At 48.5% G+C, this 27,676-nt stretch overlaps 1 protein-coding gene across 1 annotated transcript in view; it reads left to right on the plus strand.

The window, feature by feature from the left end:
• LOC141129592 (cystatin-SN-like) overlaps positions 1-13,293 on the plus strand; it is a 33,956-nt gene extending 20,663 nt beyond the window's left edge. Inside the window, exon 3 of the mRNA XM_073617691.1 lies at positions 12,944-13,293. Coding sequence (XP_073473792.1) covers positions 12,944-13,039 — 96 coding nt within the window. The 3' untranslated portion in view covers positions 13,040-13,293. The remainder of the gene's footprint in view (positions 1-12,943) is intronic.
• Positions 13,294-27,676: the final 14,383 nt, after the last annotated feature.

Genomic DNA, 27,676 nt, shown 5'->3' on the forward strand with positions numbered 1-27,676 from the left:
CTTACCATTCTTCTAGGATTGCAACCTTTTTAATGGATTGAGTATATATATATATATATATATATATATATATAGCCTTGTCATTGGGGTTTCTTCATCATTCAATCTTCAGTGATGGGTGTAGGTCAGTGACGGGTGTAGGCCAGTGACGGGTGTGGGTCAGCGACGGTGTAGGTCAGCGATGGGTGTAGGTCAGTGATGGGTGTAGGTCAGTGATGGGTGTGGGTCAGTGATGGGTGTGGGTCAGTGACAAGTGTAGGTCAGCAATGGGTGTTGGTCAGTGATGGGTGTGGGTCAGTGACGGGTGTAGATCAGCGATGGGTGTGGGTCAGTGATGGGTGTAGGTCAGTGATAGGTGTAGGTCAGTGATGGGTGTAGGTCAGTGATGGGTGTAGGTCAGTGATGGGTGTGGGTCAGTGATGGGTGTAGGTCAGTGACGGGTGTAGGCCAGTGAAGGGTGTAGGCCAGTGATGGGTGTGGGTCAGTGACGGGTGTAGGTCAGTGATGGGTGTGGGTCAGGGACGGGTGTAGGCCAGTGATGGGTGTGGGTCAGTGATGGGTGTAGGTCAGTAACGGGTGTAGGCCAGTGATGGGTGTAGGCCAGTGATGGGTGTAGGTCAGTGATAGGTGTAGGCCAGTGATGGGTGAGGGTCAGTGACGGGTGTAGGTCAGCGATGGGTGTAGGCCAGTGATGGGTGTGGGTCAGTGATGGGTGTGGGTCAGTGACAGGTGTAGGTCAGTGATGGGTGTAGGTCAGTGATGGGTGTAGGCCAGTGATGGGTGTGAATCAGTGATGGGTGTAGGTCAGTGACGGGTGTAGGCCAGTGATGGGTGTGGGTCAGTGATGGGTGTAGGTCAGCGATGGGTGTAGGCCAGTGATGGGTGTGGGTCAGTGATTGGTATAGGTCAGTGATGGGTGTAGTTCAGTGATGGGTGTAGGTCAGTGATGGGTGTAGGTCAGTGATGGGTGTAGGTCAGTGATGGGTGTGGGTCAGTGACGGGTGTAGGTCAGTGATGGGTGTAGGCCAGTGATGGGTGTGGGTCAGTGACGGGTGTAGGTCAGTGATGGGTGTAGGTCAGTGACGGGTGTGGGTCAGTGACGGGTGTGGGTCAGTGACGGGTGTGGGTCAGTGACGGGTGTAGGTCAGTGATGGGTGTAGGTCAGTGATGGGTGTGGGCCAGTGATGGGTGTGGGTCAGTGACGGGTGTAGGTCAGCAATGGGTGTGGGTCAGTGATGGGTGTGGGTCAGTGACGGGTGTAGGTCAGCGATGGGTGTGGGTCAGTACCAGGTGTAAGTCAGTGACGGGTGTAGGTCAGTGACGGGTGTAGGTCACAGATGGGTGTAGGTCAGCGATGGGTATAGGTCAGTGATAGGTGTAGGTCAGTGATGGGTGTAGGTCAGTGATGGGTGTAGGTCAGTGACGGGTGTGGGTCAGCGATGGGTGTAGGCCAGTGATGGGTGTGGGTCAGTGATGGGTGTAGGTCAGTGACGGGTGTAGGTCAGTGATGGGTGTAGGCCAGTGATGGGTGTGGGTCAGTGATGGGTATAGGTCAGTGATGGGTGTAGGTCAGTGATGGGTGTAGGTCATTGATGGGTGTAGGTCATTGATGGGTGTAGGCCAGTGATGGGTGTAGGTCAGTGACGGGTGTAGGTCAGTGATGGGTGTAGGTCAGTGACGGGTTTAGGCCAGTAATGGGTGTAGGTCAGTGATGGGTGTAGGTCAGTGATGGGTGTAGGTCAGTGACGGGTTTAGGCCAGTAATGGGTGTAGGTCAGTGATGGGTGTAGGTCAGTGATGGGTGTAGGTCAGTGATGGGTGTAGGCCAGTGATGGGTGTGGGTTAGTGATGGGTGTAGGTCAGTGATGGGTGTGGATCAGTGACGGGTGTAGGTCAGTGATGGGTGCAGGCCAGTGATGGGTGTGGGTTAGTGATGGGTGTAGGTCAGTGACAACACTTTTGGAATAAAAAAAACTTTATTGCATATAATTTATAGCACAAATGACAGATTATCCAATTCCCAAAGCTACCTCAGGGGGGAACTATATAAAAACAATCAAAGAAAAATCAATTTAGTCGAACCAACTGAATCAACCCCCGTCATTCAAAGCCAAATAGAAAATTGGAATTTCTTTAAAAATCAGTTCAGTACCTAAGTTTGAACACAACTAATGTCCATTGGATAAAGTCAAACCAATTGTGTATTATTTATCTGGTATGAAGCCTATGCAAAGCATTTTTGTAATTCGGATATATATAGTGCAATCGGAAGCCAAGAATGGAATAACCAATGAAGCCGGGAAGATTCCGTAACAACCCCTAATCCTTCTCGTAGATCAATTGTTTAGGGTTGCCCAAGCTTGGTATTGATCTCAAAATGGGGGGTTCCTTGGTCCCATCACTTCCCTTCTCTCCATCTGCATACAGCTTACCATTCTTCTAGGATTGCAACCTTTTTAATGGATTGAATATATATATATAGCCTTGACATTGGGGTTTCTTCATCGTTCAATCTTCAGTGATGGGTGTAGGCCAGTGACGGGTGTAGGCCAGTAACGGGTGTAGGCCAGTGACGGGTGTAGGCCAGTGATGGGTGTAGGCCAGTGATGGGTGTGGGTTAGTGATGGGTGTGGGTCAGTGACGGGTGTAGGTCAGCGATGGGTGTAGGTCAGTGATGGGTGTGGGTCAGGGACGGGTGTAGGCCAGTGATAGGTGTGGGTTAGTGATGGGTGTAGGTCAGTAACGGGTGTAGGCAAGTGATGGGTGTAGGCCAGTGATGGGTGTAGGTCAGTGATAGGTGTAGGCCAGTGATGGGTGAGGGTCAGTGACGGGTGTAGGTCAGCGATGGGTGTAGGCCAGTGATGGGTGTGGGTCAGTGATGGGTGTGGGTCAGTGACAGGTGTAGGTCAGCGATGGGTGTAGGTCAGTGATGGGTGTAGGCCAGTGATGGGTGTGAATCAGTGACGGGTGTAGGCCAGTGATGGGTGTGGGTCAGCGATGGGTGTAGGTCAGTGATGGGTGTAGGCCAGTGATGGGTGTGGGTCAGTGATGGGTGTGGGTCAGTGACGGGTGTAGGTCAGCGATGGGTGTAGGCCAGTGATGGGTGTGGGTCAGTGATGGGTATAGGTCAGTGATGGGTGTAGTTCAGTGATGGGTGTAGGTCAGGAATGGGTGTAGGTCAGTAATGGGTGTAGATCAGTGATGGGTGTGGGTCAGTGACGGGTGTAGGTCAGTGATGGGTGTAGGCCAGTGATGGGTGTGGGTCAGTGACGGGTGTAGGTCAGTGATGGGTGTAGGTCAGTGACGGGTGTGGGTCAGTGACGGGTGTGGGTCAGTGATGGGTGTAGGTCAGTGATGGGTGTAGGTCAGTGACGGGTGTAGGCCAGTGATGGGTGTAGGCCAGTGATGGGTGTAGGTCAGTGATGGGTGTAGGTCAGTGATGGGTGTGGGTCAGTGACGGATGTAGGTCAGTGATGGGTGTAGGTCAGTGATGGGTGTAGACCAGTGATGGGTGTGGGTCAGAGATAGGTGTAGGTCAGTGATGGGTGTGGGTCAGTGACGGGTGTGGGTCATTGACGGGTGTAGGTCAGTGACGGGTGTAGGCCAGTGATGGGTGTAGGCCAGTGATGGGTGTAGGCCAGTGATGGGTTTAGGCCAGTGATGGGTGTGGGTCAGTGTCGGGTGTAGGTCAGCGATGGGTGTAGGTCAGCGACGAGTTTAGGCCAGTAATGGGTGTAGGTCAGTGACGGGTGTAGGCCATTGACGGGTGTAGGTCAGTGATGGGTGTGGGTCAGTGATGGGTGTAGGTCAGTGATGGGTGTAGGTCAGTGATGGGTGTAGGCCAGTGACGGGTGTAGGCCAGTGATGGGTGTAGGTCAGTGATGGGTGTAGGTCAGTGATGGGTGTGGGTCAGTGATGGATGTAGGTCAGTGATGGGTGTAGGTCAGTGATGGGTGTAGGCCAGTGATGGGTGTGGGTCAGAGATGGGTGTAGGTCAGTGATGGGTGTGGGTCAGTGACGGGTGTGGGTCATTGACGGGTGTAGGTCAGTGACGGGTGTAGGCCAGTGACGGGTGTAGGCCAGTGATGGGTGTAGGCCAGTGATGGGTTTAGGCCAGTGATGGGTGTGGGTCAGTGACGGGTGTAGGTCAGCGATGGGTGTAGGTCAGCGACGAGTTTAGGCCAGTAATGGGTGTAGGTCAGTGATGGGTGTAGGTCAGTGACGGGTGTAGGCCATTGACGGGTGTAGGTCAGTGATGGGTGTCAGTGATGGGTGTAGGTCAGTGATGGGTGTGGGTCAGTGATGGGTGTGGGTCAGTGATGGGTGTGGGTCAGTGACAAGTATAGGTCAGCAATGGGTGTGGGTCAGTGATGGGTGTGGGTCAGTGACGGGTGTAGGTCAGCGATGGTTGTGGGTCAGTGATGGGTGTAGGTCAGTGACGGGTGTAGGCCAGTGATGGGTGTAGGCCAGTGACGGGTGTAGGTCAGCGATGGGTGTAGGTCAGTGATGGGTGTGGGTCAGGGATGGGTGTAGGCCAGTGATGGGTGTGGGTCAGTGATGGGTGTAGGTCAGTAACGGGTGTAGTCCAGTGATGGGTGTAGGCCAGTGATGGGTGTAGGTCAGTGATAGGTGTAGGCCAGTGATGGGTGAGGGTCAGTGACGGGTGTAGGTCAGCGATGGGTGTAGGCCAGCGATGGGTGTGGGTCAGTGATGGGTGTAGGTCAGCGATGGGTGTAGGCCAGCGATGGGTGTGGGTCAGTGATGGGTGTAGGTCAGTGACGGGTGTAGGCCAGTGATGGGTGTAGGTCAGTGATGGGTGTGGGTCAGTGATGGGTGTAGGTCAGTGATGGTTGTGGGTCAGTGACGGGTGTAGGTCAGCGATGGGTGTAGGTCAGTGATGGGTGTAGGTCAGCTATGGGTGTAGGCCAGTGATGGGTGTAGGCCAGTGATGGGTGTGGGTCAGTGACGGGTGTAGGTCAGTGATGGGTGTAGGTTAGCGATGGGTGTAGGTCAGTGATGGGTGTAGGTCAGTGACGGGTGTAGGTCAGCGATGGGTGTAGGTCAGCGATGGGTGTAGGTCAGTGATGGGGGTAGGTCAGTGATGGGTGTAGGTCAGTGATAGGTGTAGGCCAGTGATGGGTGTGGGTCAGTGATGGGTGTAGGTCAGTGACGGGTGTAGGCCAGTGATGGGTGTAGGCCAGTGATGGGTGTGGGTCAGTGACGGGTGTAGGTCAGTGACGGGTGTAGGTCAGCGATGGGTGTAGGTCAGCGATGGGTGTAGGCCAGTGACGGGTGTAGGCCAGTGATGGGTGTAGGCCAGTGATGGGTGTGGGTCAGTGACGGGTGTAGGTCAGCGATGGGCGTAGGTCAGTGATGGGTGTTGGTCAGTGAAGGGTGTAGGCCAGTGATGGGTGTGGGTCAGTGATGGGTGTAGGTCAGTGACGGGTGTAGGCCAGTGATGGGTGTGGGTCAGTGATGGGTGTAGGTCAGTGATAGGTGTAGGCCAGTGATGGGTGTAGGTCAGTGATAGGTGTAGGCCAGTGATGGGTGTGGGTCAGTGACGGGTGTAGGTCAGCGATGGTTGTAGGCCAGTGATGGGTGTGGGTCAGTGATGGGTGTAGGTCAGTGACGGGTGTAGGCCATTGATGGGTGTAGGTCAGTGACGGGTGTGGGTCAGTGATGGGTGTAGGTCAGTGATGGGTGTGGGTCAGTGACGGGTGTAGGTCAGTGATGGGTGTGGGTCAGTGACGGGTGTAGGTCAGTGATGGGTGTAGGTCAGTGATGGGTGTAGGCCAGTGATGGGTGTGGGTTAGTGATGGGTGTAGGTCAGTGACAACACTTTTGGTATAAAAAAAAACTTTATTGCATATAATTTATAGCACAAATGACAGATTATCCAATTCCCAAAGCTACCTCAGGGGGGAACTATTTAAAAACAATCAAAGAAAAATCAATTTAGTCGAACCAACTGAATCAACCCCCGTCATTCAAAGCCAAATAGAAAATTGGAATTTCTTTAAAAATCAGTTCAGTACCTAAGTTTGAACACAACTAATGTCCATTGGATAAAGTCAAACCAATTGTGTATTATTTATCTGGTATGAAGCCTATGCAAAGCATTTTTGTAATTCAGATATATATATAGTGCAATCGGAAGCAAAGAATGGAATAACCAATGAAGCCGGGAAGATTCCGTCACAACCCCTAGTCCTTCTCGTAGATCAATTGTTTAGGGTTGCCCAAGCTTGGTATTGATCTCAAAATGGGAGGTTCCTTGGTCCCATCACTTCCCTTCTTTCCATCTGCATACAGCTTACCATTCTTCTAGGATTGCAACCTTTTTAATGGATTGAATATATATATATATATATATATATATATAGCCTTGTTATTGGGGTTTCTTCATCGTTCAATCTTCAGTAATGGGTGTAGGTCAGTGACGGGTGTAGGCCAGTGACGGGTGTAGGCCAGTGATGGGTGTAGGCCAGTGATGGGTGTAGGTCAGTGACGGGTGTAGGTCAGCAATGGGTGTAGGTCAGTGACGGGTGTAGGTCAGTGACGGGTGTAGATCAGTGATGGGTGTAGGTCAGTGATGGGTGTGGGTCAGTGACGGGTGTAGGTCAGCGATGGGTGTAGGTCAGTGATGGGTGTGGTTCAGGGACGGGTGTGGGTCAGTGATGGGTGTGGGTCAGTGATGGGTGTAGGTCAGTAACGGGTGTAGGCCAGTGACGGGTGTAGGCCAGAGATGGGTTTAGGCCAGTGATGGGTGTGGGTCAGTGACGGGTGTAGGTCAGCGATGGGTGTAGGTCAGCGATGGGTTTAGGCCAGTAATGGGTGTAGGTCAGTGATGTGTGTAGGTCAGTGATGGGTGTAGGTCAGTGATGGGTGTAGGTCATTGACGGGTGTAGGCCAGTGATGGGTGTAGGCCAGTGATGGGTGTAGGTCAGTGATGGGTGTAGGTCAGTGATGGGTGTGGGTCAGTGACGGATGTAGGTCAGTGATGGGTGTAGGTCAGTGATGGGTGTAGGCCAGTGATGGGTGTGGATCAGAGATGGGTGTAGGTCAGTGATGGGTGTGGGTCAGTGACGGGTGTGGGTCAGTGACGGGTGTGGGTCATTGACGGGTGTAGGTCAGTGACGGGTGTAGGCCAGTGATGGGTGTAGGCCAGTTATGGGTTTAGGCCAGTGATGGGTGTGGGTCAGTGACGGGTGTAGGTCAGCGATGGGTGTAGGTCAGCGACAAGTTTAGGCCAGTAATGGGTGTAGGTCAGTGATGGGTGTAGGTCAGTGACGGGTGTAGGCCATTGACGGGTGTAGGACAGTGATGGGTGTGGGTCAGTGATGGGTGTAGGTCAGTGATGGGTGTAGGTCAGTGACGGGTGTAGGCCAGTGACGGGTGTAGGCCAGTGATGGGTGTAGGTCAGTGATGGGTGTAGGTCAGTGATGGGTGTGGGTCAGTGACGGATGTAGGTCAGTGATGGGTGTAGGTCAGTGATGGGTGTAGGCCAGTGATGGGTGTAGGTCAGTGATGGGTGTGGGTCAGAGATGGGTGTAGGTCAGTAATGGGTGTGGGTCAGTGACAGGTGTGGGTCATTGACGGGTGTAGGTCAGTGACGGTGTAGGCCAGTGATGGGTGTAGGCCAGTGATGGGTTTAGGCCAGTGATAGGTGTGGGTCAGTGACGGGTGTAGGTCAGCGATGGGTGTAGGTCAGCGACAAGTTTAGGCCAGTAATGGGTGTAGGTCAGTGATGGGTGTAGGTCAGTGATGGGTGTGGGTCAGTGATGGGTGTGGGTCAGTGACGGGTGTAGGTCAGTGACGGGTGTAGGCCAGTGACGGGTGTAGGCCAGTGACGGGTGTAGGCCAGTGATGGGTGTGGGTCAGTGACGGGTGTAGGTCAGCGATGGATGTAGGTCAGTGATGGGTGTGGGTCAGTGATGGGTGTGGGTCAGTGACTGGTGTAGGTCAGCGATGGGTGTAGGTCAGTGATGGGTGTAGGTCAGTGATGGGTGTAGGTCAGTGAAGGGTGTAGGCCAGTGATGGGTGTAGGCCAGTGATGGGTGTAGGTCAGTGATGGGTGTAGGTCAGTGACGGGTATAGGTCAGTGACGGGTGTAGGCCAGTGATGGGTGTAGGTCAGTGATGGGTGTGGGTCAGTGACAGGTGTAGGTCAGCGATGGGTGTAGGTCAGTGATGGGTGTGGGTCAGGGACGGGTGTAGGCCAGTGATGGGTGTAGGCCAGTGATGGGTGTGGGTCAGTGATGGGTGTGGGTCAGTGATGGGTGTAGGTCAGTAACGGGTGTAGGCCAGTGACGAGTGTAGGCCAGTGATGGGTGTAGGTCAGTGATGGGTGGGGGTCAGTGACGGGTCTAGGTCAGAGATGGGTGTAGGTCAGAGATGGGTGTAGGTCAGAGATGGGTGTAGGTCAGTGATGGGTGTAGGTCAGTGATGGGTGTAGGTCAGTGATGGGTGTAGGTCGGTGAAGCGTGTAGGCCAGTGAAGGGTGTGTTCCAGTGATGGGTGTAGGTCAGTGATGGGTGTGGGTCAGTGACGGGTGTAGGCCAGTGATGGGTGTAGGTCAGTGATGGGTGTGGGTCAGTGACGGGTGTAGGTCAGAGATGGATGTAGGTCAGTGACGGGTGTAGGTCAGCGATGGGTGTAGGTCAGCGATGGGTGTAGGCCAGTGATGGGTGTAGGCCAGTGATGGGTGTGGGTCAGTGACGGGTGTAGGTCAGAGATGGGTGTAGGTCAGTGATGGGTGTAGGTCAGTGATGGGTGTAGGTCAGTGATGGGTGTAGGTCAGCGATGGGTGTAGGTCAGCGACGGGTTTAGGCCAGTAATGGGTGTAGGTCAGTTATGGGTGTAGGTCAGTGATGGGTGTAGGTCAGTGATGGGTGTAGGCCAGTGATGGGTGTAGGTCAGTGATGGGTGTGGGTCAGTGACGGATGTAGGTCAGTGATGGGTGTAGGTCAGTGATGGGTGTAGGCCAGTGATGGGTGTAGGCCAGTGATGGGTGTGGGTCAGTGATGGGTGTAGGTCAGTGATGGGTGTGGGTCAGTGATGGGTGTGGGTCAGTGACGGGTGTGGGTCAGTGACGGGTGTAGGTCAGTGATGGGTGTTAGCCATTGACGGGTGTAGGTCAGTGATGGGTGTAGGTCAGTGATTGGTGTGGGTCAGTGACGGATGTAGGTCAGTGATGGGTGTAGGTCAGTGATGGGTGTAGGCCAGTGAGGGGTGTGGGTCAGTGATGGGTGTAGGTCAGTGATGGGTGTGGGTCAGTGATGGGTGTGGGTCAGTGACGGTTGTAGGTCAGTGACAGGTGTAGGTCAGTGACGGGTGTAGGCCAGTGACGGGTGTAGGCCAGTGATGGGTGTGGGTCAGTGACGGGTGTAGGTCAGCGATGGATGTAGGTCAGTGATGGGTGTGGGTCAGTGATGGGTGTGGGTCAGTGACGGGTGTAGGTCAGCGATGGGTGTAGGTCAGTGAAGGGTGTAGGCCAGTGATGGGTGTAGGTCAGTGATGGGTGTGGGTCAGTGACGGGTGTAGGTCAGTGACGGGTGTAGGCCAGTGATGGGTGTAGGTCAGTGATGGGTGTGGGTCAGGGACGGGTGTAGGCCAGTGATGGGTGTGGGTCAGTGATGGGTGTGGGTCAGTGATGGGTGTAGGTCAGAAACGAGTGTAGGCCAGTGACGGGTGTAGGTCAGTGATGGGTGTAGGTCAGTGATGGGTGTAGGTCAGTGAAGGGTGTAGGTCAGTGATGGGTGTAGGTCAGCGATGGGTGTAGGTCAGTGAAGGGTGTAGGTCAGTGATGGGTGTAGGCCAGTGATGGGTGTAGGCCAGTGATGGGTGTAGGTCAGTGATGGATGTAGGTCAGTGACGGGTGTAGGTCAGCGATGGGTTTAGGCCAGTGATGGATGTGGGTCAGTGACAGGTGTAGGTCAGCGATGGGTGTAGGTCAGCGACGGGTTTAGGCCAGTAATGGGTGTAGGTCAGTGATGGGTGTAGGTCAGTGACGGGTGTAGGCCAGTGATGGGTGTAGGCCAGTGATGGGTGTGGGTCAGTGACGGGTGTAGGTCAGCGATGGGTGTAGGTCAGCGATGGGTGTAGGCCAGTGATGGGTGTAGGCCAGTGATGCGTGTGGGTCAGTGACGGGTGTAGGTCAGAGATGGGTGTAGGTCAGAGATGGGTGTAGGTCAGAGATGGGTGTAGGTCAGTGATGGGTGTAGGTCAGTGATGGGTGTAGGCCAGTGATGGGTGTGGGTCAGTGACGGGTGTAGGTCAGAGATGGGTGTAGGTCAGAGATGGGTGTAGGTCAGTGATGGGTGTAGGTCAGTGACGGGTGTAGGTCAGTGATGGGTGTAGGTCAGTGATGGGTGTAGGTCAGCAATGGGTGTAGGTCAGAGATGGGTGTAGGTCAGTGATGGGTGTAGGTCAGCGATGGGTGTAGGTCAGCGATGGGTGTAGATCAGCGATGGGTGTAGGCCGGTGATGGGTGTGGGTCAGTGACGGGTGTAGGTCAGAGATGGGTGTAGGTCAGTGATGGGTATAGGTCAGTGATGGGTGTAGGTCAGTGATGGGTGTAGGACAGTGATGGGCGTAGGTCAGTGACGGGTGTAGGTCAGCTATGGGTGTAGGTCAGCGATGGGTGTAGGTCAGTGATGGGTGTAGGCCAGCGATGGGTGTAGGTCAGCGATGGGTGTAGGTCAGCGATGGGTTTAGGCCAGTGATGGATGTGGGTCAGTGACAGGTGTAGGTCAGCGATGGGTGTAGGTCAGCGACGGGTTTAGGCCAGTAATGGGTGTAGGTCAGTGATGGGTGTAGGTCAGTGACGGGTGTAGGCCAGTGATGGGTGTAGGTCAGCTATGGGTGTAGGTCAGCGATGGGTGTAGGTCAGTGATGGGTGTAGGCCAGCGATGGGTGTAGGTCAGCGATGGGTGTAGGCCAGTGATGGGTGTAGGCCAGTGATGGGTGTGGGTCAGTGACGGGTGTAGGTCAGAGATGAGTGTAGGTCAGAGATGGGTGTAGGTCAGTGCTAGGTGTAGGTCAGTGACGGGTGTAGGTCAGTGATGGGTGTAGGTCAGTGATGGGTGTAGGTCAGAGATGGGTGTAGGTCAGCGATGGGTGTAGGTCAGCGATGGGTGTAGGTCAGCGATGGGTGTAGGCCAATGATGGGTGTAGGCCAGTGATGGGTGTGGGTCAGTGACGGGTGTAGGTCAGAGATAGGTGTAGGTCAGTGATGGGTATAGGTCAGTGATGGGTGTAGGTCAGTGATGGGTGTAGGTCAGTGATAGGCGTAGGACAGTGATGGGTGTAGGACAGTGATGGGCGTAGATCAGTGACGGGTGTAGGTCAGCGATGGGTGTAGGTCAGCGATGGGTGTAGGTCAGTGATGGGTGTGGGTCAGCGATGGGTGTAGGTCAGCGATGGGTGTAGGTCAGTGATGGGTGTGGGTCAGTGACGGGTGTAGGTTAGCGATGGGTGTAGGTCAGTGATGGGTGTGGGTCAGTGACGGGTGTAGGTCAGCGATGGGTGTAGGTCAGCGATGGGTGTAGGTCAGTGATGGGTGTGGGTCAGTGACGGGTGTAGGTTAGCGATGGGTGTAGGTCAGTGATGGGTGTGGGTCATTGACGGGTGTAGGCCAGTGATGTTGAACCTTTTTTGAGCCCGAGCGCCCAAATCATGACGCAAAAAAAAATTATTTTAAACGTGCCAGTGGCTCTGTACAGAGGATTGGACTGATCATCCCTCTGAATGAGCCATGAGGGACCAAAAACCTACAATTCTGCCAAAGTCACTCAGAATGCAGGGATCAGGAATGTGTTGTGCTCAGAATACATTTTGCAACATACACTGACCTGACACCTGCACTCACCTACATGACACATACACTGACCTACCTGACCATTACACTGACCTACCTGACACATACACTGACCTACCTGACACATACACTGACCTATCTGACACATACACTGACCTACCTGACACATACACTGACCTATCTGACACATACACTGACCTACCTGACACATACACTGACCTACCTGACACATACACTGACCTACCTGACCATTACACTCACCTACCTGACCATTACACTCACCTACCTGACACATACACTGACCTACCTGACCATTACACTCACCTACCTGACCATTACATTCACCTACCTGACCTGACCATTGCACTCACCTACCTGACACATGCATTCACCTACCTGACCATTACACTTACCTACCTGACACATGCACTCACCTACCTGACATTACACTCACCTACCTGACCATTACACTCACCTACCTGACCATTGTACTCACCTACCTGACATTACACTCACCTACCTGACCATTACACTCACCTACCTGACCATTACATTCACCTACCTGACCTGACCATTGCACTCACCTACCTGACACATGCATTCACCTACCTAACCATTACACTTACCTACCTGACACATGCACTCACCTACCTGACATTACACTCACCTACCTGACCATTACACTCACCTACCTGACATTACACTCACCTACCTGACCATTGTACTCACCTACCTGACATTACACTCACCTACCTGACCATTACACTGCCGAATGTTTGGGGGTACTTTCTATATGATCTGTAGATATTAAATTAGAAACTTCCTGACTTAGGTCATTTGGGGGGGGGGGGCACTTTCTTTATGAACCTTCATCTGTTGATATTAAAATATGAAATTCCTGACTTAGAGGTCAAAATTGTGTGTGTGTGTGTGGGGGGGGGGGTGGGGGGGTCTGTTGTATATGACCCTTCATTTATATATATATTTAAGTATGAAATTCCTGATTTAGAGCTTTATATGAGCCTTCATCTGTAGATATTAAAATATGAAATTCCTGACTCAGGGCTCAGAATTTATATACAATTTTGGATTGGTCATTAATTATTCTGTATGTTCTTTTTTTTCAGTGTCATATTAACAAATGTGTTTGCTTGGTGTTTGCTGATAATAAACTCTGGAGAAATAGAAGGACACTTAAAAGCCTGCAGTGTACAGCTCTATAAATTCTTTTCCAAGTCTTCCTGGAAAACATTTTTCCTGTGTCTTCCTATTGGATAACGTGGCTACTTGTACTTTGAATGTAATCATTTTCAAAGTGTTTCTTATAAACATTTTCACTTTGGAGGAGTTTAACTTAATACTTATTCCTAAATTTGAATGTTGCCCGTAAGTGAAAACAGTTTGAGGCAACCTCCTATCTAGAATGGTATGTTTGTTCAATACTTCCTATAATAAATAAATTTGGTTCTTTTCTGCACTTTACCAGGAACGTGTAATATATTTAGGTCTGTCTGGTTGACTTTTCTCAAGTGTTTCTTGATCCTTTTTTTCTGTTGTTGGAGTTACCTACATGGCCATTTGCCCAGAGTTCCACTAAGTTTAGTGTCCTTCAAATTGGCCATAAAATATGCAGTCAGTGTTTCTCCATCAAGGTTCCTAAGGGTTCCTTGAGCAATGAGTATTACCACCTTCCACCTACACTAACCACCAATGCAATGGGGCAACTTTCTATTAATCATCAATGTAATGACCACGACTGTTAAAGGACACCACAATCATGACTTCTATTATAACAACACATAATAAATGTGCCATTTAGGTCAGTTGGGTTGACATTTCTCTAGTGTAGGGTAATTATTTTTTCTGTGAATGGAGGTACTTACATGGCCAATTGCCCAGAGTTCCTCTAAAGTAAGTGGTATTCAAAGAGGTCATACATTTTGCAATCAGCATTTCTCCACCAGGGTTCCTCCTGAGGTTCCTAGGGATTCCTAGAGCAACGAGCAACAGTAGATTTATCTACCACCTACACTGACCACCAATGAAAGGGGGCAACTTTCCATTAATCGCCAATGTAAGGGGCACTTCGACAATGATCACTGATCACAGCTTCTGTTATAACATCACATAATAAATGTGACATTTAGGTCAAATGAATTGACATTTCTCTAGTGTATAGTACTTGTTTTTTTAGGTGGATGGCATTACTTACCTGGCTGCCTGCCCAGTGTTCCCCTAAAATTTGTGGCATTCAAATATTTTGCAATCAGTGTTTCTCTACCAGGGTTCCTCCAGAGGTTGAGCAGTAAGTATTAGTGGATTGATCTACCACCTAAACTGACGACCAACGCAAAAGGGCAACAACACATAATAAATATGACACTGAGTCCACCAGGTTGACTTCTCAAATGTGTGTTAATCCTCATTTTCTGTTGTTGGAGTTACCTACATTTAGTGGTATTCAAAGTGGTCATAAATTTAGCAATCAGCGTTTCTCCACCAGGGTTCCTCTTGAAGTTCCCAAGAGTTCCTTGAGCATAGAGAAATGCTGAATTGATCCAACGCCTACATTATTCACCAATACAAGGAGCAACTTTCCATTAATCACCAATGAAAGGAGCCCTTCTGCAATGACCACTAATGTTGGAGGATACCACAATCATGGTTTCTGTTATAATAACACATAATAAATGTGACATCTGATTCCATCAGGTTGACTTCTCAAATGTGTGTTAAACCTCATTTTATGTAGTTAAAATTGAGTATTTTTATGAAGTTACCAACATTGCTTCTTGCCCAGCATTTCCCTAAAGTTAGTGATATTCAAAGTGGTCATGGATTTTGCAATCAGTGTTTCTCCACCAGGGTTACTCCTAAAGATTCCAGGGGTTCCTTGAGCATAGAGAAATGCTGGATTGATCGATCACCTACATTTTCCACCAACACAAGGAGCAACTTTCCTTTAATCCCCAATGTAAGGGCACTTCTGCAATGGCCATTAATGATAAAGGATACGACAATCATGGCTTCTGTTATAACAACACACAATAAATGTGACATTTGGGTCCATCAGGTTGATTGTTCTGAAATATGTGTTAATCCTCATTTTCCATAGCTGGAGTTACCTACAATACACGGCCACTTCCCCAGAGTTCTCCTAAAGTTAGTGGCATTCAAACTGGTCATGAATTTTGCAATCAGCGTTTCTCCAACAGGGTTCCTCCTGAGGTTCCTAGGGATTCCCTGGGCAATGAGAAATAGTAGATGGATCTACCATCTACACTGACCACCAATAAAAGGGTTCAACTTTCCATTAATCGCCAATGTAAGGGGCACTTCTACAATGAACACTGATGATAGAGAACACCACAATCATGGCTTTTGTTATAACAACACATAATAAATGTGCCATTTAGATTAAATGAGTTGACATGTCTCTAGTGTAAGAGAATTATTTTTTTCTGTGGATGGAGTTACTTACATGGCTGCCTGCCCAGAGTTCCCCTAAAATTTGTGGAATTCAAATTGGCCATACATTTTGCAATCAGTGTTTCTGTACCAGGGCTCCTCCAGAGGTTGAGCAGTGAGTATTAGTGGAGTGATCTACCACCTACACTGACCACCAACGCAAGAGGGCAACTTTCCATTAATCAATAATGTAACAGAGCACTTCTACAATGACCACTAATGTTGGAGGATACCACAACCATGGCTTCTGTTATAACAACACATAATAAATGTGACATCTGATTCCATCAGGTTGACTTCCCAAATGTGTGTTAATCCTTATTTTCGGTAGTTGGCGTTACCTACACGGCTGCTTGCCCAAAGTTCCCCTAAAGTTAGTGCCATTCAAACTGGTCATACACAATCAGTGTTTCTCCACCAAGTTCCTCCTGAGGTTCCTAGAGCGACACGAGATTGCTGGCCATAGACCTTTGTATACCCAAGGAAGGAATGTCCACACTAGAAGTAGTTTTGCTGCACTGTACTGGTGATATTAAGGAAACGGCATTCCAGTCACATCACAAGGACATACATTCCGGAGTGACATGATACTGCACAGTCAATCACATTCAGTAAATGGTCCGCAGGAGTCACAAGTGAAAGCACATGCAGCACTTCAGCAGCCATCTCCCTTACAGTCTCTCCTCCACCCAGGGTCATTAATACCCACAGGACTGTGCCCTTTGTAGTCATCTTTTTCCTAGGTACATCTCTCCAGGTAACCCTCCAGGTAAACAGCCTTAGACCCAGATCTCCAGCCTGGCCTAAATGGCCTTCTGCAATCCTCCCCAGCCCCCACCTCCCTAAGGGACAGAAAGACTACAGCCGGCTCCTCCTGCGTACAGGTCCAGGGCCTACATCTGCTGGTTACATGCACATAGGGGTGGGATGTTTAGCTACCATGCCCCGAGAGCAGGAATGGGACAAGGGGTGGGCAGGAGAAAACCCCTGTTTTTAACGCGTACTGTTAGACAGGTTAATTTGGTTGTCTGCGAGCTGGTGGTAAGTAGGCTTTGTTTTTTTGTTCCCTGGGCATTCCCCAGGCTTTGTTTGTACCATGCCCCAAGAGCAGGACCGGGACAAGGGGTGGGCAGGAGGGGCACTGTGGTATTGAGGGAGGTGGGAGGGCACTTGAGAAGATTGGGGGAGAGGGAATCTTTGTTGGAAGGGAGAATTTGGGGATGCCAGGGGGTAGGAATTGTTCTAGGAGGGGGGATTGGGGGGGGGTGCTAGGAGTGGTGATTTATGGGCACCTGTGTTGGGATCGGGGGCGGAGGAAGAGAATTTGTGCTAGGAGTGGGTGTTTTTGTGCTAGAAGAGGAGATATGGTATGGTGGGGGGGGGGGGGTCTGTGCTAATAGGAATGATTGGGGGGGATTTGTGCTAGGAGGGAGAATTTGGAGTAATTTCTTCTGGGAGGGAGGATTGGGGGGGGGGGTTGGGCTAGAAGGGGGGGATTTGGAGTGGGGGGGGGAGAGGATGTGTATTTGGAGGGGAAATTTTAGGGTAGAGGAATTTTGCTAGGAATGGAGTTTTTTTTTCTGAGGGGGCATTTTTGCTGGGGGAATTTGGGTGATGGGGGGGGCAAAGATCTGTTCTGGGAGGGGGATTCCAACAGGGGGTGGATTTTTACTGGGAGGAGGGGGAATTTATGCTCAGTTTTTTTGCGGGGGGGTTTTGCTGACACATAATGCTCATGGGTCTTGGGAAGGGGGTGATAGGGGCACAGTTTGGCATGTTTCTCTTGGGCTCTAGATGATCTTATCCCAGTCTGTGTCTGTGTTTCTCTGTATCTGACATACTGTATATATGGGTGTTGAGTCACCTATGACTTCACTGCAGGAGGGCTCTACCTAAAAGGGGCCCAGCACCTGATGACACTGCCTGCTGTAACTAGACACTATTCTTGTACAGAGCCACCTAGTTTCAAAGTAGCCAACTGCACCTGCCAACACGCAGACTGGCTGGCCTATTCTTTTTTCTGTTATCGATATTATTATACAGGATTTATATGGCACCAACAGTTTGCTCAGCGCTTTACAATATAGAGGGGGACAGTACAATTACAATTACAATACATTTCAATACAGAAGGAATAGCAGGGCCCGGCTCATGGAGCTTACAATGAATAGTTGTTAGATTTTAGAAGGGGATAACAGCAACTATGCCCATAAAGGGGCTTAAATATCTGATAAGTAGGGATGAGCCGAACACCCCCCTGTTCGGTTCGCACCAGAACATGCGAACAGGAAAAAAGTTTGTTCGAACACGCGAACACCGTTAAAGTCTATGGGACACGAACATGAATAATCAAAAGTGCTAATTTTAAAGGCTTATATGCAAGTTATTGTCATAAAAAGTGTTTGGGGACCCGGGTCCTGCCCCAGGGGACATGGATCAATGCAAAAAAAAGTTTTAAAAACGGCCGTTTTTTCGGGAGCAGTGATTTTAATAATGCTTAAAGTCAAACAATAAAAGTGTAATATCCTTTTAAATATCGTACCTGGGGGGTGTCTATAGTATGCCTGTAAAGGGGCGCATGTTTCCTGTGTTTAGAACAGTCTGACAGCAAAATGACATTTCGAAGGAAAAAACTCATTTAAAACTACCCGCGGCTATTGCATTGCCGACAATACACATAGAAGTTCATTGATAAAAACGGCATTTTAAATTCCCCACAGGGGAACCCCGAACCAAAATTAAAAAAAAAAATGACGTGGGAGTCCCCCTAAATTCCATACCAGGCCCTTCAGGTCTGGTATGGATATTAAGGGGAACCCCGGGCCAAAATTTAAAAAAAAAATGACGTGGGGTTCCCCCTAAATTCCATACCAGACCCTTCAGGTCTGGTATGGATTTTAAGGGGAACCCCGCGCCAAAAAAAAAAAAAAAACGGCGTGGGGTCCCCCCAAAAATCCATACCAGACCCTTATCCGAGCACGCAACCTGGCAGGCCGCAGGAAAAGAGGGGGGGACGAGAGTGCGGCCCCCCCTCCTAAACCGTACCAGGCCACATGCCCTCAACATTGGGAGGGTGCTTTGGGGTAGCCCCCCAAAACACCTTGTCCCCATGTTGATGAGGACAAGGGCCTCATCCCCACAACCCTGGCCGGTGGTTGTGGGGGTCTGTGGGCGGGGGGCTTATCGGAATCTGGAAGCCCCCTTTAACAAGGGGACCCCCAGATCCCGGCCCCCACCTGTGTGAAATGGTAAGGGGGTACTTACCCCTACCATTTCACTAAAAAACTGTCAAAAATGTTAAAAATGACAAGAGACAGTTTTTGACAATTGCTTTATTTAAATGCTTCTTTCTTCCTTCATCTTCTGGCTCTTCTGGTTCTTCCTCTGGCATTCTCGTCCAGCATCTCCTCCGCGGCGTCTTCTATCTTCTTCTCCTCGGGCCGCTCCACACCCATGGCATGGGGGGGAGGCTCCCGCTCTTCTCTTCTTCTTTTCTTCTCTTCTTCTCTTCTTCATTTTCTTCTCCGGGCCGCTCCGCACCCATGCTGGCATGGAGGGAGGCTCCCGCTGTGTGACGGCACTCCTCGTCTGACAGTTCTTAAATAACGAGGGGCGGGGCCACCCGGTGACCCCACCCCCTCTGACGCACAGTGACTTGACGGGACTTCCCTGTGACGTCACGGGGAATGCCACAGGGAAGTCCCTTCATGTCCCGTGCGTCCGAGGGGGGCGGGGTCACCGGGTGGCTTATGCAGTAATAAACTTACATAGCCCAAGGTGATACATTGTTTAAGGGCCTCTCATGGGCCTAAAATCATAGGTCAGCCCTCAAGACCATTGCTTGGGCCTGTAGGTTCAGATAGAAGAAAGCAAAGTAAAAACGGAGAGGGGGGTTATAGGGAAATCTGCTGAGATAGGGGGGCTAAGATGGGAGAGATTAAGGGAGGAGACTCAGGTCTAGGAGCCTAATGGGTGGATTGTAGGTAACCCAGTCCACTCCTGTCAGATAAGAACAGGAAACTGAGGCTACAATTGGCACAGGCTCACCAAAATTGGACAATGGAAGATTGGAAAAACATTGCCTGGCCTGATGAGTCTCGATTTCAGCTGCAACATTGAGATGGTGGGGTCAGAATTTGGTGTAAACAACATAAAAGCATGGATCCATACTGCCTTGTATCAACGGTTCAGACTGGTGGTGGGGGTGTAATGGTGTGGGGGATATTTTCTTGGCACACTTTGGACCCATTATTACCCATTTGAGCATGGTTTAATGGCCATGGCCTACCTGAGTATTGTTGGTGACCATGTCCATCCCTTTATGACTACAGTGTCCCCATCTTCTGATGGCTCCTTCCAGCAGGATAATGCACCATGTCACAAAGCTCCAATCATCTCACCACTGGACAATGAGGTCTCTGTACTCCAATGGCCTCCACACTCACCACATCTCATCCAATAGAGCACCTTTTGGGATGTGGTAGAACGGAAGATTGGCATCATGGTTGTGCAGCCAACAAATCTGCAGCAACTGCGTGATGCTATCACGTCACTATGGACCAAAATCTCTGAGGAACGTTTCCAAAACCTTGTTGTATCTATGCCACCAAGAATGAAGGCTAAAGGGGGTTCAACCCGCTACTAATAAAGTGGCCGGTGAGTGTATATAAAACATTTTTTGTCATTTTAGATAGAGGTATTAGAACCCCTGTTAGGTCTTTATTGCTCTCTGTGTCCCCAGTTAGGGAGATTCACCCTCTCTATCTGTCCTGGTGACCCTTATAACCAAGGGTGAAAGTGGCAGAAAATGCTAAATTTTGGGTTGTTACCAGAAAAGGAACAGGGGAAAAATTGTCCAATAGGGTCACTAGTTCTCGTTACAGCCAAGGTTTCCCTCACTTTGGAGGGTAACCACAGCACTGGAGTTTTACTTTAGATGTTGCACCAGTTCTCTCGGTCTTAGGCTCAGTATGGCACCGCTCTTTATTAGAGTTGATCCTCAGCGAACATGCCTAGGCTCAACCACTGACACGTTTCATCACAATGGACTTTCTCAAAGAGAGCTGAATTAAGTGAATCCAGGTTAACACCAGATTGTCCATTTAAATCATCAGCCAATATCTGCAACCATTGGTCGATCAGTGTCATATTAATATCAATGTCACATCAAGAGTTTCTTATGTTTACCAGGTGGTTGCACCATGCTGCCTTTAAGCTCTCCCAAGCTTCATTATGCCCACGTCCCTCTTCTGTCGGCCTATGTGCCATCATGGCAACCCTGTTATAAAAGGCGCAGCCTGTGAGCCAGTTGCAACTAAGCTAGTTAGGTTTTGCCCAGGATGGTGGTGGTGGGGGAGGGGGTTGAGGGTTAATGTTTTTCCCTGTTCTCTTTTTGGCGGGTTTCTTTGGGTCCGGGCCCACCGGTCATGTGCTATAAAAGAAGGGCAGTGGTCCAGAGAGAGGGCTCGCTCTTGCAATGAATCCTTAGCCTGAAAGACAATGGCGTTACACCTGTCATCTGGGAATCCATCGAAATGTAGAAGGTCATCGGAGCCTTGGGTGTGCCGGAGACACCAGGCACTGGGAAAATGCCACTGATGGACATTTTAGCACATAGACTCTACCTTTTCAGGTATGCCGGGGCAGCACATAGCGAGATAGGATTAGGGATATAGGGACGAGAACTGTTTTATTTTGCACTTTTCTGAAGTGAAGCATGAAACTTTGCCTTCTGCCTGGTCTTGAGCCATTTAAAGGAGTGCAATGCAAGTATATGGGACATTTCTACAGCTTCGGGTCACTGACATATTGGGGTTTGAAGAGGCAGCACTTAAAAGGCAACTTGGTGCAGTACAGCAGGTGATTGCCTTGGGTGACAAAGGTTTACAAGACAGGTACAGCAGCCTGTTGGTGGCGTTTGCCTGTTATAGGTGGACCAGCCTCCAGCAGCAAGGGAGATGTTGTCGGCACTCCTTCCGCCGGCCGTTTGTCTCCCATAGTGAGGGGAGTGAACTCGCATGACAGAGGTCCCCTTCCTGTACAGAGGGGGAAGCTCAAGAGTCGAATCAGGTGCATGTGTGGTGCCCTCAAAGGGTGCATGGTGGGGCCCACTCTTCTACTCGGAATGGTGGTGGAGAACGCTGGACAGGTGGATGTGGACAAGGCTCAGCGTGTCCCTCCTAATTGAATATTACAGTGGAAGGATGTACATTTACATGGGGACCCAAGAGTTAGCTGGAGGACAGTTTTTAGACATGTGCAATTTGTTTCGGTCTGAATGTAATTTCGGACAAATTTTTGATTATTCAGAGATTCAGATGTATACAAATCTCTGAATGAAATAGTAATGAATTTTGCTGAAATTCATTTAATATCATTTTGTATATTCGTTTTCGAATGAATTCTACATTTTCGGAATGAAAAATGATCGCCCGATTCAAATTCTGTTTGAAGAATAGCTAGTTGTTAAGGACTAGGGATGAGCTTTATGTTCGGGTCAAACATTGGCTGTTCGAGCGTTCGTCGAAATATGAACATTATGGGACATTCGCGCCAAATTCGAGCGGCGCGTCATGCCCCATAATGCACTGCGACATCGCAGTGCATTGCTGTCTGATGATTGGCCAAGCATGCACTATGACCCGCATGCTTTGACCAATCAAAGCACCATCAGCATAGAGAGCCATAATTGGCCAAGGCCAGGGTGCCTTTGGCCAATCATGGCTCAGGGGGTTAAGTACACGACACACACAATATAAGGCCGTCTGCACGTCCGCCCCGTGTAGTGTGTTGCTGGCGTTGACCGAGACAGAGAGTGTCATTTCATTTAGATTGAGCAGGCAGGCGATTCAGTTAGCTGCAGTTTATTTTATATATATATATATATATATATATATATATATATATATATATATATATATATATATATATATATACACATATATATCCACTGTATCCAGTTTAGCTAGATCTCACTGTAGTCCGTTCCTGGTGTACTGTTTCTAATATACTTCAGGCAGGCGATTCAGTTAGCTGCAGTGTATTTAATATATGTATATATATATATATATATATATATATATATATATATATATATATATATATATATATATATATATACACAGTCAGTCTTGTATAAATATATATATCCACTGGATACAGTTTAGCTATATCTCACTGCAGTCCGTTCCTGGTGTACTGTTTTTAATATACTTCAGGCAGGCAGGTGATTCTGCTAGCTGCAGTGTATTTAATATATATATATATATATATATATATATATATATATATATATATATATATATATATACATCCACTGTATCCAGTGTAGCTAGATCTGACTGCAGGCTGTTACTGGTGTTCTTTTTCTAATATACTGTCAGGCAGGCAGGTGATTCAGCAAGCTGCAGTGGCATAAAATATATATACAGTCTCCTACATATATATATATATCAAATACACTTTCAGGCAGACAGGTAGGTGATTCAGTGAACTGCAGTGCATTAAAAATATATACAGTCTCATATATATATATATATATATATATATATATATATATATATATATATATATATATCCCACTGCATTCTAGTCTAGCCAAGCCTATATCTGAGTGCAAAAACATATTTGGGGGGCACACCCTAAAATGCGTTTAAATTCAAGATGGTGTTGAAACAGTACAAAACAGATTACAGCGCACGCATTACAGCGCCCACATTTAAGAATGACATTGATCCTGCAAAGCTAGTTAAAAACTCCTGAACATATTCAAAAAAATACGGGGGTTTGGTCACACTATATGGTCATATAGTGCTAAGCCCACTTACTGCGACAAAGTACCCGAATTAGTGGGTCCTACACTAGTAATAGAATGGAAGATCCTTTGTCTCAACCATGGGAGATGAACTCCTCTATGTGGGAGAACTGAAGGGATTCCTCCTATGCACTGGTGACCAACTAATAAAGAGGTAATGAGGAGGGGGAGGGGTGCTCCAGCCCAAAAAAACCTGATCAGGGTCTATTACAATATACAAAAACATATTTGGGGGGCACACCCTAAAATGCGTTTAAATTCAAGATGGCGCTGCTATAAGACCAACAAACAGTACAAAACAGATTCTTGAGTGTGTGCGCTGTAATCTGTTTTATATCTGACTGCAGGCCATTCTTGATGTACGTTTTCAAATACACTTTCAGGCAGGCAGGTGATTCAGTGATCTGCAGTGCATTAAATATATATACAGTCTCCTTCATATATATATCCACTGCATTCTAGTCTAGCCAAGCCTATACCTGACTACAGGCCATTCCTGGTGTACTTTTTCTAGTAAACTTCAGGCAGTGTTTTGCTAATAAAATTTTGTAGCATGTCTGGAAGGCCACCACGGAGAGGCAGATGCTCACAAGCCAATAAAAGAGGGCAAGCAGGCTCTGTGTCTACAGCCAACAGTGCTGGTCATCGACACAGTGCATCCCCAGCACGTGGCTGTGGGGCACACTTGTCCTTTTTTTCGGCAGCTGGCCGTGTTGATCCACAACATGCAAAAGGGTTGGTAGAGTGGATGACTAAGCGTCCTCATCCTCCTCATCCTCTATCACCCAGGCTCAGGGTACTGAGCAATTGCCAATGCAGCTACCAAAGCGGCCTATTCCGTCAGCTTAATGGCATCAGTCACTCCTTCTCTAGCCCCACCATCATGCCCTGAGGAGTCCCCCAAACTGTTCGACCACAGTGTCGGGTACATGCTGCAGGAGGATGCACAGCGTTTTGAAGGCTCTGATGATGTTACCCAGGTTGAGGAAGGCAGTAACGTGAGCCCAGACAGAGGGGGTGCCCAAGAAGGACAAGAAACTGGCAGTCATGTTCGCCCAGCTGCAGCATACTGCCAGGTTTGCTCCAGTGATGAGGAGGGAGGGGATGATGAGGTCACTGACTATACGTGGGTGCCTGATAGAAGACAGGAGGAGGCACATCTCCAACGAGGGGGCCAGCTTAAGGGCAGCCACCCGACTGCATCACACCGCAGAGCTCCGCATGTGCAGGGCGCTGCTGACTCCCCGCGTATTTTGAAAAGTTCTTTGGCGTGGGCCTTTTTTGATACGTGTGCAGCAGATCGCGCCGTTGCTGTTTGCAACATGACAATAATTAAAATTATGGCAATATCCCTTATCCAAGAGAATATCCCTCCAAATCCAAAATCAACATTTCCAAAAGGACTCCAGGTCTGGGCTATGTTGCGAGCCTCTTGTTGCAGCTTGGCCACCTCTTTTCTATGCTGAGCTATCACATCATAATAATCTGGTACCTCTATACTGGTATTGTGTACACAAGTACAACATTCATAATCCTCAGTCATTTCACATAATCCTGTAAGGGCTGAACTCATGCTCTCAATGGCTAAGTCATGCAATTCTAGTTGTTTTCTAATAGCCCTAGTTTCAACATTAAGTTTAGAAATGTCATCAGAATTCTTTTCCATCATCTCATCAATAATTCCTGAATAATTATTTAACCTTTTCATCAAATCTATTCCCCATCCTGTCCAGGAGGGGAACCATGCCCAGGCCATATCCTTCTCAAGGAATAACTCTCTCTTGTTACGATGTTTTAATGGATACCTTGGGTGTATACTAGCTTCAAGCAAATGACTCCCATCACTATCACCCCCATTATGGGCACCAGTGAGGCCAGGTAACACCAGCCTTGGACCTCTTGTGGAATCCACGGATAACAAGTCTTTCCACAACAAACATAAGTGTGGTTACCAAACGAGAAGGGCGTATTCACAGCAGTCTCTTGATCTACTGCTGTAACTGCTGCTAAAACCTGAAACAAATGCTGTACAGATTTACTACTTTCATCTTCAGAGGCAAGAATCTTTTCAAAATCAGCCCGTACTCTGACCTCATCGTGGTGTGTTTGATATAAAGAACAAAACTTCCCACTAGGGGCATAGCAATTAGAAATGTTCAAAACTGATTGACTACAGGTATGAGCATTTCTAGTAGAATTCCCTAAATTGAAACACCAGGCAGGATTATGACTTCTATTGATGATGTGAAAGGAAATGGTGTCATTAGTTCTTCTGCTGACATTCAGAAGGTCAAGGAGAATCTCTTCTCTCAAGAGGGGAGTAATATTTAAAGGTATAGCCATTAGGGGTATCCTAACAGTGCTAGGGTGCAGTTTACTACAGATCCAACATTTTTGAAATCCTGATTTCCGAGCATAAGCATATTTAAATTTTAACAAAAGCATTTTATCAGCAAAATTATCTTCAATGTCTAACTTGTATCACTGTAATGTTCTTCTGTTTATATGTGTTACCACAAATACTTTTAATCGCACCCAAATCTTCAGGGTGGTAGATACAGTTAGTGATGATCCAAATGGGCGGGAACACTATCAGGGTGATCAGGAACAGGAGGCAGAATGCCTTGCCAGAAGTCTGTGGTGGAATAAGCGAGGTCATCTTCTCTGGCCGGACCTGCTTTTCCAGGAACTTCTCCTTCATCTGCTTGGACTTCTGCTTGAGGGCCTCCTGTATTTAAGATCTCCTTCCTGCTCTTGGGGCTTTGGGCAACCTTTTTCACTCGGCTGGCATGGATCCAGGATTGGCAATTCTCCACCAGGATAGCTGTTCTGGTCACTGCAATCACCGTAGTAGGAGGTCCAAAAGGATATTCCTGTTTCTTACTTCTATTCAACTGTTGGACCACCACCGTGTCTCCTACTTTAAAAGGGTGGGTAGGTTCCTGTGAAGAAAAAGGAGAGGTGCGAGCAACATTTCTCTCAACTGTATCCAAAGTTTTAATTAGTTTCCTCACATACTCTGACTGTACTAGATCCAAATCCCCCTGCTCTATCATAAGAGGTGCTCTGGCCCAGGGAGTAGGAAAGGGACGGCCCATCAACACTTCAAAAGGAGAGTAGCCTGTAGTTTTGGAGGGAGTACTTCTTATCTCTGCCAAAACCGCTGGGAGAACCCTCTTCCAATGGACAAAGATTCCTCCTGTGGCCTTCTTTATTTTATCTTTCACGGTCCTATTTACCCTTTCCACTATCCCTGAACTTTGTGGATGATATGGAATGTGAAACTTCCATTCTATTTGGAGTGAATGTACCAAGTCCTGACATACTTTTGAGGTGAATGCAGGACCTCTGTCTGAGTTTATCTGAAGTGGACATCCCCATCGAGGAATAATTTCCTGTGTGAGAATTTTCACTACTGTTTGTGCGTCTTCCTTTGTAGTTACAAAAATTTCAACCCATCTCGAAAACATGTCCAAGACCACCAAAAAATATTCCTGTCTTTTCCCTATCTTGGGCATGTGTGTGAAATCAACTTGTAGGTGGGTGAAAGGTGTACTGGGATATATCAAATGTTCGTGTTTCGCTTTGTTTGGGTTATTTGGGTTATTCCTAATGCAAGTAATGCACCTGGACACGTAATCCCTTGTCAACAAAGGGAGATCTGAAATGTAAAAATCCTTGCCTAGTAACTCACAAGTTGCCTTCCAGCCTCTGTGACCTATTCCATGATACTGGGCAATAAAAAGTGATGCACTTGCCATTGGAATACATACCTTCCCCTCTTTGCACAAAAGTCCTGTTTTTGGATCTATTTGTGCACCTACTTTTTCTCATGTCGGCCTCTGAGGCATAATCTTGTAGGTCAGACAGTACATGGTCAAAACAAGATAGTTCAGGCTGTAACATTGGCATTTGGATTTGAGCTGGTTGAGAGATAGCTGCTTTTCTGGCTGCTGAATCAGCTAGAGCATTTCCTCGAGCTACTTCTGTTTGTTGGCCTGTATGTGCTCTGCAATGTATTATGGCTAGAGTTCTGGGCAACTGAATAGCTTTTAACAATGACACTACCAGAGAGGAATGAGAGATGCTTTTTCCATCAGCTGCAATAAAGCCACGCCTACTCCATATGACGCCAAAATCATACACCACGCCATACCCATATTTGGAGTCAGTGTAAATGTTTACATCTTGACCCTCAAACACTTGGCATGCCCTGGTGAGAGCAATCAATTCCGCAGCTTGGGCTGATTGATATGGGATAAGTTTGGCCTCAAGTATAACATCTGGAAGTTGCACAACCGCATATCCTGCATGATATGTGTGATCATTTGGCCTAGAACAAGATCCATCCACATACATATTTTGCACATTTGGCAAAGCAGTAGGGGACAAGTCAGGTCTGGGAGATGTGTCTTGGTGGATGAGGTTAGTGCAGTCATGTTGTGGCACCACTTCCAATGGCAACCCTAGGGGGGGGCCAGAGGGGGCCCTGACCCCCCCAACATTATGCTGTGCCCCACCATGTGCCCCCCCCCCCCCCCCCCCAAAAAAAAAAAAAATTTTTTTTTTTTTTTACAAA

This window comes from Aquarana catesbeiana, linkage group LG02 (genome assembly GCF_042186555.1).
Source record: "Aquarana catesbeiana isolate 2022-GZ linkage group LG02, ASM4218655v1, whole genome shotgun sequence".
In the NCBI taxonomy this organism is placed as follows: Eukaryota; Metazoa; Chordata; class Amphibia; order Anura; family Ranidae; genus Aquarana; species Aquarana catesbeiana.